The 13,254-nt window shown below is 42.0% G+C and overlaps 1 protein-coding gene and 1 long non-coding RNA gene across 3 annotated transcripts in view; one reads left to right on the forward strand and one right to left on the reverse strand.

The window, feature by feature from the left end:
- The window catches only part of PPP1R13B (protein phosphatase 1 regulatory subunit 13B), a 73,043-nt gene extending 65,213 nt beyond the window's left edge, over positions 1–7,830 (reverse strand). Inside the window, exon 1 of one of the 2 annotated variants that reach the window (XM_075104010.1) lies at positions 7,522–7,830. In XM_075104010.1, the coding sequence (XP_074960111.1) occupies positions 7,522–7,530 (9 nt within the window). In that variant the 5' untranslated portion in view covers positions 7,531–7,830. The remainder of the gene's footprint in view (positions 1–7,521) is intronic. The other variant, XM_075104011.1, reaches the window with a different exon arrangement.
- A 638-nt stretch (positions 7,831–8,468) lies between these two features.
- Positions 8,469–12,562, forward strand: LOC142062084 (uncharacterized). Its single transcript, XR_012662368.1, has 3 exons — positions 8,469–8,549; positions 9,865–9,934; positions 11,171–12,562. It is a non-coding gene; the product is annotated as an uncharacterized LOC142062084 (long non-coding RNA).
- The last annotated feature ends 692 nt before the right edge of the window (positions 12,563–13,254 follow it).

The following is a 13,254-nucleotide window of genomic DNA, read 5'->3' on the forward strand; positions in this document are numbered from 1 at the left end:
ACTGCGCTGTTTTCTTGTTTTGATTTCAGAGAGCAGGGAAGTTACTCTTTGCCACGCGGGACAGGGATTACACACCAAAATCACCCAGATATATCTCACCATATGCATTCACCACCATGGAATTGTTTCAGGCTGAAAAATCCCAACAACCTAAACTGATAAAACTGATTACATCTTTCCTGCAATCTGCACATTTCTTCCTTTTTTTGTGCTGGTTCCAATGCTTATCTGACCCTACACAGAGTTGGTTTCAGTGTGCTCAGCTGGCAGAAAAGTATCCTGGCAAAACAAAACAAAACAAAACAAAAACCAAAAAAAGCACAAACAACAACTTCCTGCTGAGTTCACATACTGAAACAACTCAGCACAGAATCAGATAAATACCAGAACCAATACGAGAGAGGGGGCAGCAGGGAGGCAGGGCTACAGCAGCCCCTGCAGTTACATCAACTTCATCTACACAAAACTGAAGCCTCAGTTTCCTCCATTCTCAATTTATAAACAATAGTTTAGGCATGTGAAAGCTGAAATCCTTTTGTCAAACTTAAAGTAGACATAAGGATGCATAGGTGAAAGACAGCATCTGCAACATACGCAAGTTTAAATTAGATTGCTTCTTGCTGAAGTGAGAATTCCTTAAATAAAATATTAGTTTTATAGCGACAGTCTCCTCACACATAAATAGAATTCTGCAGCTAAGCAAAGCAATGAATTGGAAATGAACAAAATAAAAATCTTAATTGTACTTCCATTATTGAAGAACTAGGCTAAATTACATGATGCATCTTAGAGAATAAGAAAACAACAAGCAGAAACCAGAAGGAACGCAATACTGCAAAGTGGGGGAAAAATGATGGCGAACTAGTGACTGGCAACTAAGTTTTACTGTTTTTTTTCCTTTTTTTTTGGCCCCAACTTTATATTAGTTTCTCAAGATTTCCTCAAAGACCACATATTTTACCAAAAAATAATATCCCATACTTAGTCCCGATAAAGATGTGAACATTGGTGAAACCATAACTTTGCACTGAAGTAACAGTGTTACTGTACCGCAGAGGTCTTTAGTTCCAGTTCACTGTTCTACTCACCTGCTAAATAGCCGGAGAACAAAATCCAAAATATGTCACCTGGGGTACAGCTCCACAATTAACTGAACTGAACAAACAAAAATACTGAAAGGGAGAGATTCCACTTCTCTATCCCCTTCTCCACTAGCAATCTCAGCCAAGTGACCTGCTCCCTCCTGTACCAACACGGACAACACAATAGTCACAGTTTAAGCCGATTTAATGCACTAGCCTGGCAAGACATACACGTTTATATGTGCGTGTACATATACTTCTTCAACATTCTTTGGATACAACTACTTTTTACATTTTTAGCAACCTGGATCAGTTTACTGAGACAAGCAGTGCAGTCCATTCAAAGTAAATGGTGGGAATGAGCAGCAAGGAAGAGGAAACAGCCTTTTCCCCCAGCCACAGGAAATGGTTAACCCAGCTCATCCCTATTGTGAAACCTCAGCCCTGAAAGGAATTCAGTGGCTCCAACATCCTACTGCACTGCAGTGACAAACCTGCACCCTCCGATACAAGCAAGGTTACACGTACTTGCTCCTAAGCACGATTTAAGTAACCGAATAGAGTGACTTAAAATCTAGGTAAAGTGACTAAAAATTTATGTTCAAAATAATTCTTTTCCTCCACTGAGCATCTCATATTCTTGCTTGTCCTTTGAATTATTATAGAATTTACACTTTGTCCTCCTGATAGCATTGTTGCTTTTGACACACAAATCTGCTTCTGAAGAATGGTGTCTATTATTGCACAATATAATTCTATTATTGTCTGTCATAAAAAATTTGCTTCAGAAGCTCAAAACATTGAGTATATTCCACGGATATATTACCTAATACATTAGAGAGTATTACATGCTTCCAAGTTTAATTGATTCCGATGACAGATTTCCAAACTACCAGAAAAATATACCCACCTGAACTGTTAGAATTACTACTTTACAATATTTATTTACTTAAAAATCTTATCATTTAAGAAACAGTGAGACACAGGATTCAAGACTGATGGAAAAGCTGGTTATAAAAGAAGTGAAGAAAGAATTTAAACATTTAAAATCACCTAATGATATAATTTCTCAATTTAAGAAAGAAAAAAAAAAATCTCACTTTGCTGGGGTCTGGCACAAGCCTAAGAATGAACCTCCTGTATTCCAGGCTAACATATTCAGTTAGAGTCAAAGTATTTTGAACTATCCTGTGCTAGTAATTAATGTATGATAATACTAAGTTTTTAATTTAGACAAATATGTAAGACTTGTAAATTCCAAGTGAGTCATGATGGAAAGGGAGCAAGACATCTTCTCCCCCCACCCCCAGTTAGGCAATAATTTGTTTGCTTCTTCAAACCTCCATTCTCAAGAATTATTTTTTTATTTCTGAAGCTGCCTCCAGTTTTTAAGGACAAAAAAAAATCTAAAACCCCCTGAATGTTTAAAAAGGTAATGTGAGCTTTGGTTTTAATACCAAGCATTAGACTGCAAATTCTTCAGAAAGGCACTGTCTTTATTCTTAACATAATAGGGGTTGTTTCACAGCTGTATGATATATTAATATAAATAAAATGAGCTGGAATTTTTTCTTATAATATAGTAAGAAGGCCTATATTACACATCAAGTTTGAATTTGTTAGATTAACTTAACTCAGTCTGGTGGAGTGGCATTTTGCTGTCAAAAATCTACCTATTCTCTGAAGACTGCAGTGGGTAACAATTTCACCTATGCTAAATCCATACGTACCAAATATATTTAAATATCCTATTAACTGAGTAGCCTATGAATAGTACTCTTCATTGAGATGGTGAAGCCAATGACCTTATTTTTAACCACAGAATAGGCCATAGCCTAGCATCCTAAAAAAAAAAAAAACCACCAGAAAATCCCTGTGATGTGATCCAAAAAACATAAAATGGCCTTTAAGCTTTGCTGCAATAAATAACTCCATTAATAATGGCTGATAAACTTGCAAATTATTCTCTACAGTCACTTCGAATTTATTCAGCAAACAAGTATGATATCAGTACTGCTGATAACTATACAGTTCTGAATTAATTGCAATATATTTTACTCCAGCATCGCTGAAAATCCCTAATGTTAAGTGTATTAAAGTGACACATCTTCCTTTAGAATTTCACAACGTAGCATTATATGAGTAGTGACCTTCCTAAAGGAAAGAGAACAGTGTACATTGATTTGAAAATATTTTGGTTTTAAATTAGGAATAAGCAGTGCCCACTTTGGACTTTTTGGAAAAGGGTTTAGGCTGAATACATGACAAGTGTATACTTATTAAAAAAAAACAAAAACAACCCACCTAGAACAAAAACTACCACTACCAAAGAAACCAACAACCCCCCCTCTCTCTTAATTCACCTGGAAGATAGCTTAATTTAAAACTAACTGCTGGAGATATCCATCTTTGGTTTGTGTTTTATTAGTCAGGTTATCTGTCTTCGTAGGTGAGGAACATATGTAGCAATTAAGAATATATTAATGCACACTGTAATACTTGAGATCCACTTGTACATTATCTAGCCTAACATAAAATATGCATCAGTCATGGTCACACAAAATTAACTAGCCCCCAAAAAAAAATATCACTAAACACTCTCCAAACTTTTCACTCTCACTTCTATTAAAACAATAAACACAACCACCCAATCCTACACATAAAAACAGACACATCCAACAAGTCTTTGCCTCTAAGCCTCACATAGAGTACCACAAGGTTCCTCCTAGATACATTCAAACACATGAATGCTGGCTGCGACCTCACTCATACTCCTCCCAGTTAAGTTAAAGGCAAAACCAGAAAAGCTCTGCAGCAATAGGTATAGTGGAATTGGCAATACTAACTATTCCTCCCAAGAGATTCAGTCCATCACAATTTCTCACACAGCATCCACCATCGCCTCTCCTATCACCTTACTGATGGTGTACAAACTCTACATAGTTCTGTGCCTCTGGCATGACACATGACCTCACAATTACTGTAAAAGAATGATCCTCAAAATTTAGGTAAGAAATAGGAAGCATTATATAAACTGTAGCAGTTTCCACTTGCACTGTATCTCTTCTCAAGTAGGAAAACAGTGCTCCTCATAAGGGGCTTTTTCTTGTCTGCACCCTAGTGTCCAAATAATATGGCTAATACTTGTCAGAAGAAGCAATTTTGGAAGTATCATCCAAGAAGAAAATGCATTAATTGCATTCATTAAGAAGAATTTTCCAACACTCTTCCAAAAACAAAAATCCCACCAAAAATCCCTACTGTAGCAAAAAAAAAAAAAAAAAAGAAAGAAAAGATAATTAGGATCCTCCAAAATCCTCCAAACAGGTTATAGATTATGCAGCTGAAAGGAACTTCATCCACAATATTTTTGCAAACAAAATACAACCATGGCTGTTTTAACCAAAAGATTTCCTGTTTGAAAGGATACCACATAGTTCTGGGCTTGCACATTTTATTCTAGGAATACAATAAATACTAACCTTTTTTCAGTGAAAAAATATCACTATATTCAAGGCACATGTATAGCAACTCTTCTAGTGTTCCTTCATAGAGATCATACCCAGTGTAGCACCATAAGCTCATCATAAACATCGCCCTTACGTCCTGAAGGCAACAAGTTTAAGACGGATGTGCCTTGTCAGCAAAGCAAAAAACAATGGGTGAGAAAAGTGCAGTCCACATCATTATTACTTTTTGAAGCCCAATGGTGTTCAGGACTAAGAATATAGGAAGTTTTTTGTATTTTTTCAAAAATTAAGTAGAATAAGCAATATGATCTTCTATATAAAAAGGATGTAAAAGAAGAGAGAAGGAGGTATCCTGGTCGCAAAAGAAACCATAACTTATAAAAACCTCTCAGAAGTTCCCATGGGGGGGGCGGGAAATCACCACCACCAAAGCACAGGATAAGAGGAAAATAGATCATTCAATTTTTCTATTCTTCAGATATGACTTTATTCTTAAAAATGGTTGTACAGAATGTAAAAAAGTTACCAATCCAAAAATGGCCTCAATTACTTCAAATCTGATAAATACAAGTCATAAGAAACTAGAAAAGGTTGGTGAAATTTTGAGTTTGTTGCTACAAAACTGTAGCGATACCCACTTGTTATAACAGTTCAAGTCTAGTAGTATTACAGTCTCTCCCCTTGCTATTATATACTTTTGTTAATTATAAAAAAAAAATCCAAAATAGGATCAGGGAGGAAAAAAAACTTCTAAGAATATGAATTCAATTAATTCCATCACATAACAACTTAGATCACTAGCTCTTCCCTTTTCAGAATACAAAATCTCCAATTTAAAAAAAAAAAAAAAGCACCACCAAAAACATTTGGTCCAGTTCTACAGCCATATGTTCACTTTATTTTGATATTATATGTTGATTATTCCAGTAAACAGGGTTGGGTTTTTTTCATCCTTGCAGTCCAGCCATAAAAGAGTTGGCATGAGAAACTAAAGGTACTGGCACAGTGTCCTTTTAAATACAGGTATTCCTGACTATGTTATGATAGACTGTCCATAACAACATCTAAAAGCCCTTCAGAAAAGTAAAATATTTATTATTTTAGGATTCAAACTCAGTAAGTTCTAATCTGCAACATTACGACCATTGCAGCAAGGTAATTTGTTTTTATTAAAATTCAGACATCAGTATTAAAACCACTTTGAAGTATGTTTCAAAAACATAATAAAAAGTCTGCATCCTGTAACACCTTCCAATAAGCACAAACAACTGCTACATTTAAACAACCATGAAGGTAACCCGAGACACTGGCAGAAACACTCAAATAGGTAAAAAAAACTTCATAAAAAGGCAATCACTGCACTACGGAAGTTATGACATTATCCTGAAACCCACACACGGGTTATTAACGGGAAGCAAATACATTTGTTCTGACTTAGCCTGTCATTGGCATGCTAGGTTTTCAATAAAAATTTTATGAATGTAAAGCATAACCCAAGTTTCAATGGAAGCAGAAAAAGCTGACAGTCACCTTGTTTTTTGTTTTTACAAGCTAACATCCGTACGTTCATAGAACAAACCTGTAACTCAATGAACTTTGCTGCTGGTTTCTAGTGTGCCTAGCGCACTGAAATTCTTGTACAGTAACAATAGAGTGCTTTGGTACCTAGCAGCTAGACATGAAAAAGTCTGTCATAATACCTGGCTTTTAAACACTACCTATACTCATCTGTCTGTAATTTTACATTTAGTTTGAGTTATTTATTTCCTCATCTTGGTCATGAAACAAAATCAGAGGAATGAAATTTTGTTAAAGATGTCTCTAATATTCTCACCAAAAAGCATTCTGCTGCAGTGCTTTGGCTGCAAACACTGCAGAGGAACTGTAAATAAAAAGCTCATTTCTACTGGAATTAGAGAAGACACAGGCGATACTCCATATAAGGCAGTATCTCATAAACCCATATCTGAGATCAAACAGAGTTTGAAAGAAATCAACAAAAAGAATGTAATTGTTTATTACTCAGTGTCAGAGGATCCCGTCATAAAACGAAGAGTCATCTGGAACAACTCTTCTGACCACTGCATCAGCCCACAGCGACGGGGGAGGGAAGGAGAGGGGAAGGAAACGGAGAGAGGGTCTGTCACGGAAAGCAATCGAGGCTGTTCGCGGAGAAATGAAAGGGTTTACCTTCGATAAATAAGCGACGGTTCCACCAAAGAGGCGGCAGAATCCGAGGAGGCAGCCCGCCTTCCCCTCAGAGGCGGCGAGGCTGAGGCGAAGCCGCCGTCCGCGCTCCCTGACACCCGGCCCGAGGCCGGGGCCGCCCGCCCCGCCGCTGGGTGACCCTTCCCGCACCCGGGCGGCGACAAACGGCTTTTAGAAGGAAAGACCTCAAACAAACAAACATACCCCTACGCACACCGGCTCGCACAAACGTGGAGAACCCACCCGCGCCTCACGGCGGGCCTCGGCGGCCAGCAGCCGGTCCTCCCGCCGGCCGATGCCTGGGCGGCGAAACCCGGGCTCCCCGCTGCCCCCCTCCGAAACTGCCCCGGGCGCCGAGGGCGGGGAGGGAGCCCCGCCGGGCAGGCATAAGGGCAGAGCCCGCGGGGACCTGGCCCGCGACCTGTCACTGCCAATGCAGCTCCGACAGCGGCTCGGCCGGCGGAGGGTGGGGGCGACAGCCCCAGGCGGAGGCGGAGAGCGGGTCGTGGTCCCCCAGGTGCTGGGGACGGCGGTAGCCGGCGGCCCCACCCCCGGCGGACCGAAACACGGACCCGGGCGAGTCTCCGCAGCACCGCCGCCCTCTGTCCCGGCTGGCAGAGGTACAAGCGGGGATGGCGGCGGCAGCACCGCACAATCCTCCCGCCGCCAGCACCGCAGGAAAAGGCACGGCGTCCCAGCGCCCGGCAGAGCGGCGCCAGGCCAGGGAGGCGACGACGCGAACTCAGCCCCTTCCCACTCACCGGCATCATCTCCGCAACCGTCCCCCAGCCAGCCCCGCCGAGGCTGCTGCTGCCGTGCCGTGCTGTGCCGGGCCGTGCCGGGCCTCTCCCGCCGCCGCCGCTCACCGCGGAGGACGCCGCACTCGCCCTGGTGGCTGTGACAGGTGCCTCCCCCGCGCCTCGCTCCCCACAGCGGGCGGAAGGAAGAGGCGAAGGCGGCGGTGGCGGCGGCCAGACTACCAACCCCCCCGCTCCTCCTTCTCCTCAGAGCGGCGGCCTCCCGGCCTCCTTCCCTCAACGCTTCCTGCTCCGCTCCGCCCGCGCCGCCCCACCAGGGGTTAACCGCCGCCGCCGCCTCATTGGTCGAGGCGGGAAGAACCGGGGGGCGGGGCGGCGGCGGGAGGCGCGCGCACGGCCGGCGTGGGGAGGGAGCTGCGCGGGCGCGCGCTCTCGGCGGTACACGTGACCGCGCGGGTACTACGTGGGACCGGGACCATCCCGCTGGGGGTGGTTCGGACCCCTCGCCCACCTTTCCCGTCCCCCAGCCCCGTGTCTGGCGTGGGCCTCGCGCCGCCGGTTCCTCCCGCGGCCCCGCTCCGGGCCGGCTCCCCTCCTCCCGCGGTGCAGTGCCGCCCTGCCCCCGGGCCGGGCCCCGGCGGTCTCTGCCCGGGGAACGGGGCGGCCGGGAGCGCGGAGGAGCGAGGCGCGACGCGTCGGACGTGCGGGCAACTGGGAGGTGAGGCGGAGGCTGTGGGCCTCCCGCGGGAAGACAGGCGGAGCGTGGCGGCAGCCCCCGCCCGTGGGCCGGGGGTGGTGGGGTGTCGCTCTCCGGCAGCCTGTCTGGGTCTGCCGAAACCCCTTCGGCGCAGGGCTGTGCTCTGCGCCTGGAGTCACGTCACCTCCACCGTCACCCTCGTTTTTCATGTTCCCTTCACCCGTTCATTACTTGTGAAATCTGTCTGATGTCTAGAACTCCCCTCGACAGCCGGAATGAAGGTGTGTTTCTGTCCGGGACCCTGACGTCAGACCCCTTGGTCTCCTGATGGAAAGTAAGGTTTAGTTTCTTCATTTTCTGGAGTCTCATTCTGTCGAGCTACAACAGCAAGATGAAAGTTAACAGCTTGGAAGAAGGCATGCTCAGCTATAAGTCAAAACATCACCATATGCCAGTACTGCAACACATGCAATGTAGACAAATTTCATATTGCTGTGAGTCTTAATTTCTGATCTACAAAATACATAGACCTACCCAGTGCTTCCACTGTTTCTGAAAGTGGCTGCTTTCAGTGTCTTTGTTACTTTATTTGTAGAACACCATGACAGATCTTAGCCAGGAGGGAAAAAAAAAAAACAGTTTGGGAAGTTTTTGAGAGGAGCTTAGATACTCTCAGTCTTTGAGGGTAAGTGATGATAGCATATTTATCTTGTATATGCACTTGTATGTTAAATGTAACCTATTAATGTAAGACTCTATACCAGATAACTGTATAAATTATCTCAAATAATATACACATGCCTAAGATCTCATTGCGCATCCTTGTCAGTGTATTTTTCAGGCTCTGATGTCAGCTTTGATAGGTCAAAGGTTCTGCTTCTTTTCATAAATTGGTCCTATGGGAAAAACCTATTAGCATCAGAAGGGAATACTTTGTCAGTTTAAAATTATTTTGCAAGGGCTGTTTGGAGTGCTACTTGCTGAGAGTAACACCGCTGTCACACTCAGTTTCTTGTGAACCGGGATTCTACCTCCCATGCATGGCTTTGGAAATAGGTGAGACTATGGTACTTCTGACCCAGTCGGGACCTCCAAGATCTACTCAGAATAATGGTATTAACCCTGCACTAGGCTGACCTGAAACAGGCTATTATGTGCTCATAGTTATGTATCTTGAGGAAAAAAAAGGGAGTTCATCAAATTAATACTGAAATTTAGTGAACAAAAGAATAGCAATGAATAGCAATGTACTGGTCGTCTTATTATTTGTAGTGAAATTCTAATTTTAAGAACGGGAATTGTGCACCTTTTGTCACGCGTGTTCTTTAAACAATACTGTCTTTCTCATTAACCAGGTTAGATTTTTTTGCAAGCTATTCTTAAACGATGGTCTATAATTTCTTTGCAGGTATAACTTATAGCTGACTTCTCCCTGTTTTCAGTGATTGATAATAAAAGCTAAAATACTAGGCATGTTACCCCACTATGACTTTTCCATTGCAATGGTAGGAATGCTGACAAAATGAAAAGCGGGACAATATAGTGTGGACAGTTGCTCCTGGGAAGGAAGGCACTCCTCCATGCAATGTCTCTCTTGGGGTAATGGGCTCTAGTATAAAAGTTTGTCAACCTTGCCTTGCTTTTGGCAGATGCAGGTTCAGCCAATGCAGCAACCAGACAGACTGGATACTGTGGACTAAGAGGAAATGTCTTCAAAAGGTAGAGTACGCACTTTATATGCAAGTCTGTTCCTACTCCTGTTTCTGCTTCCCTTGAAGAAAACCGCTTGCCTCATCCCTTCCCATCTCCATTTTCCCATTGAAATGAGAAAAAGAAAAAAAACGTAACTGATCTCTACAAAGCGTAGACATAAAACTCTGCCTGCCTGGTAAATTAATTAACATCTCGTCCCCCAGAGAAGAATCTTTTTGGGAAACACTCTCTTATCAGCCAAGGGACAGAGTAGCCATTCTAAAATCTTCTGATTCCAACTTGTCTACAAATGTTTTGCTTACTGTGAGCAGGAAAACGGTCACTTGTAATAATGTAGATTCCTTCCCCCCCCCCCCCCCCCCGCCTTTGCATTTCCATACCAAATGACTGGTCTGACTTTGTAGAAATTATGTTGCTTGGCTAAAGGGGGGGCAGTGATATCTACAAGGTAGTTGCCTGTCATAGATAAGTGAGAATGTGTGAGAACAGTCATCATTTGGGGAATGCCTCAGAAGATAAGGTAAGAGAATTTGGTTATGGAGGCAGATAAAGCCAGAGATACAGAACCCAAATTATTTGCTTCCAAATACATTGCCTTTGTGAGAGGTGCTTTAATTTTGTTGGCCTTTTTGTACAGGAAAGGGTTTGTGCTTATTTGTTGGTATCAGTATTAAAACATGTTATGCAAATACCTTTTATGCTTCTCTTGGTCCCTAAAAAAAACAGACCAATGCTATTTAACTTTACAGATTGAAGCCACTATATCTTAACAGATGTTTATCCAACTCACAAAATCAAAAAAATGAAGAATTACTGTTCATTAGTTATGGTATGGTTAAGTTTTGAGATTTGTGCTGAGCTTGTGTTTAGCTAGAAATGGAAATTTGATTGAAATGTATAAATGATCATTTTAGTGTCTTGCTAAAATTCTTGTATGGGTACATAGAGAAAAATTATCAAAATATGTTTTGTATTTAACTCAGGTCTATTGAAAAATGGATATTAACTGCAGGTAATAAATTAGCAGGCCTCTTGTTTGACCATGCGCAACACAGTTCTTAGGCCAAGCAGAGATTCCCAAAGATACAGGTGAGAGACTAAGGAGATTTTTAGGAGCACTCCTGATGAAGTTCCAATTCCACCTGTGTGTTTTAAGTATCTTGTAGCGAGATTTTCAAATGTAGGTGTTTTTTAAAGTTTTTAACCAGGTCTGAATTTCTCCTGCTTCTTTTTTACTCATAGACAAATGGAGGAAAATGAACTTTCCTGCCTGCTTGGAGCCGAGTTTTCTTCAGTTTTGCATTAACCTGTTGCGATGCTTTTCTGGAGCACAGGAAGATGTTTTCAGGCTTTAGACGTGTCACAGGAAAGTAAGTGTTCAGTTAATTTAACATTTTTCCTTTCATGTGGTATTATTTTGAGTAACAGGTACTCCTATTTATAGCCAGAAAGACACACTCAGAGGTCAAACATTTAGGGTGGGATCCATCTTATCCAACTTCAGTGATCTAGAAGTTAGGTGTGTCACCTCAATCAGTTCTCTAGGCTCTGTCTATAGATAAATTGGGATGGGGAGGGAAGGGAGAGCGGCAGTTCTGCAGGCAATTCATTCCATACTGGGATACTCATCCCACTATCTAAATCTCTTGGCCTTTGAAGGTGCCTATCTCTCTATTGATTAAAGATGGAGCCTGGATGACTGGCTCAGATTAGAGAGCAGACTTTTGGATGGCTACAGTTAGGGTGGGTTTACGCACAAGTGGCAATAAAATCTCTAAAAAGTGTAGGTAGGAGCATTGGAGTTTTTTGTGTATGTAAAAAATTGATGTATCCTTTCTAAATGAGTGAGGGGATTACTTTATTAGAGAATAAAACTCTCAAAAATTACCTTTTGTGTTTGTTGTAATGCAGGAGGAACTGGCCATGAGTAGGTAAGCAATTTTAGAAGTTGAGTTACAGAAGTATTTCTGACTTGCCAGGCAGTTCGTTGCAGGTGCAGTGCTATGTAACAGGTGATACAAACAAGAAGACTAAGTATTTCAAGGAGAGTTTCACAGCAGGTGACCTACAGTCTTCAGTGAAATACTGTGTGAAGTAAGCGTGTGTATTTCAAGGAAAGGTATTTTGTTACTGCAGCCTTAAGTAACCTCTCATTCCAGAATCAAGCTGACTTCTTAAGGCTGCAACAGTAAGGGAATCTTACGGAACAATAGTCACATGCTGCCATGTTTGAACTGATGTACAGCCAATGCAGTTTAAACCCCACCAAACCTGTTCAGAGATAAACTATAATCTAAAGGAAGCACTTTGATGTCTGTTTTGTATACAGTATTTGAGACACGTGAACAGGAGAAAGATACTTTTTCATCACTACCATGTAATATTCTCATGTAATGTATGCTGGACTAGATGACTAATGTTGTAAAGTTTCCATAGCATAATCCACTCATCATTCGGAGAAAGAGTCTAAGAATTAAAGCGGCAGTGAAGCCATATGATCTGTATATAGCATAGCTGTGTGCACTTCTTGGGATTTGAGTGTCTGATACGTCATGTGTTTTCAGCCCTGCGTTTGGTGGATTAGAGATGTAATTTCTTTAAACAATAACATAAATTGCATGCTTAATCCAATGCACATGGTGTGGAAGAGTGTACTTATTGGAGAATGCTGTGGCCTCACTGGGAATGTGTTGCTATAGACTCTCATAAAAGTCTTACACTAATAGGTACTGTTAACTTTTTATGTTGTAGCTAGAGAAGATATAGCTCTATATGACAGGTTACATGCCGCTGTTTTTACAGATGGAAGATCTTGTTCTGCTCCCCTGTATTTTCTAATGATAAAACCGTTAACTGTATTCAAAGGAGTGGAGAAAACAAAAAACTTGTGTCCTGGGAGAAGTTCTCTCTGTACCTGTAGGCTTATAACCATTTGGGCTCTCAAGATGCTTCTGTACAAAAATCTTTTTTCTTAAATTTTCAGCTACTTTGTTACGGGTGTAGCACTCTGCTGAAAATTGAGGGGGAAAAAGGATGGGTCATGTTTTAAGATAGAGTCCAGTCATTTAATTTGTTACTGAAAATCTAAAATTGTTCCCAGGTCTCTCGGCCATGATTCAGGGAGCCAGGGAGTCTTCATGTTAAATGTGTATTATTCCCAAATTCAAAGCCAGCAATTCCTAATTTGAAATGTGTGTCTTCTCCTAGAATGTCTTCTTCTTGGTTAGCTTACGTGAGGTAAGTAGATCTCATAAGAAAAAAACATGCATGTAATGGAGCTCATGCCTCCTGCTGTTGTACCTGGTAATGGGTGAACTTGAAGGACT

Source organism: Phalacrocorax aristotelis, chromosome 9 (genome assembly GCF_949628215.1).
Source record: "Phalacrocorax aristotelis chromosome 9, bGulAri2.1, whole genome shotgun sequence".
NCBI classification, from domain to species: domain Eukaryota; kingdom Metazoa; phylum Chordata; class Aves; order Suliformes; family Phalacrocoracidae; genus Phalacrocorax; species Phalacrocorax aristotelis.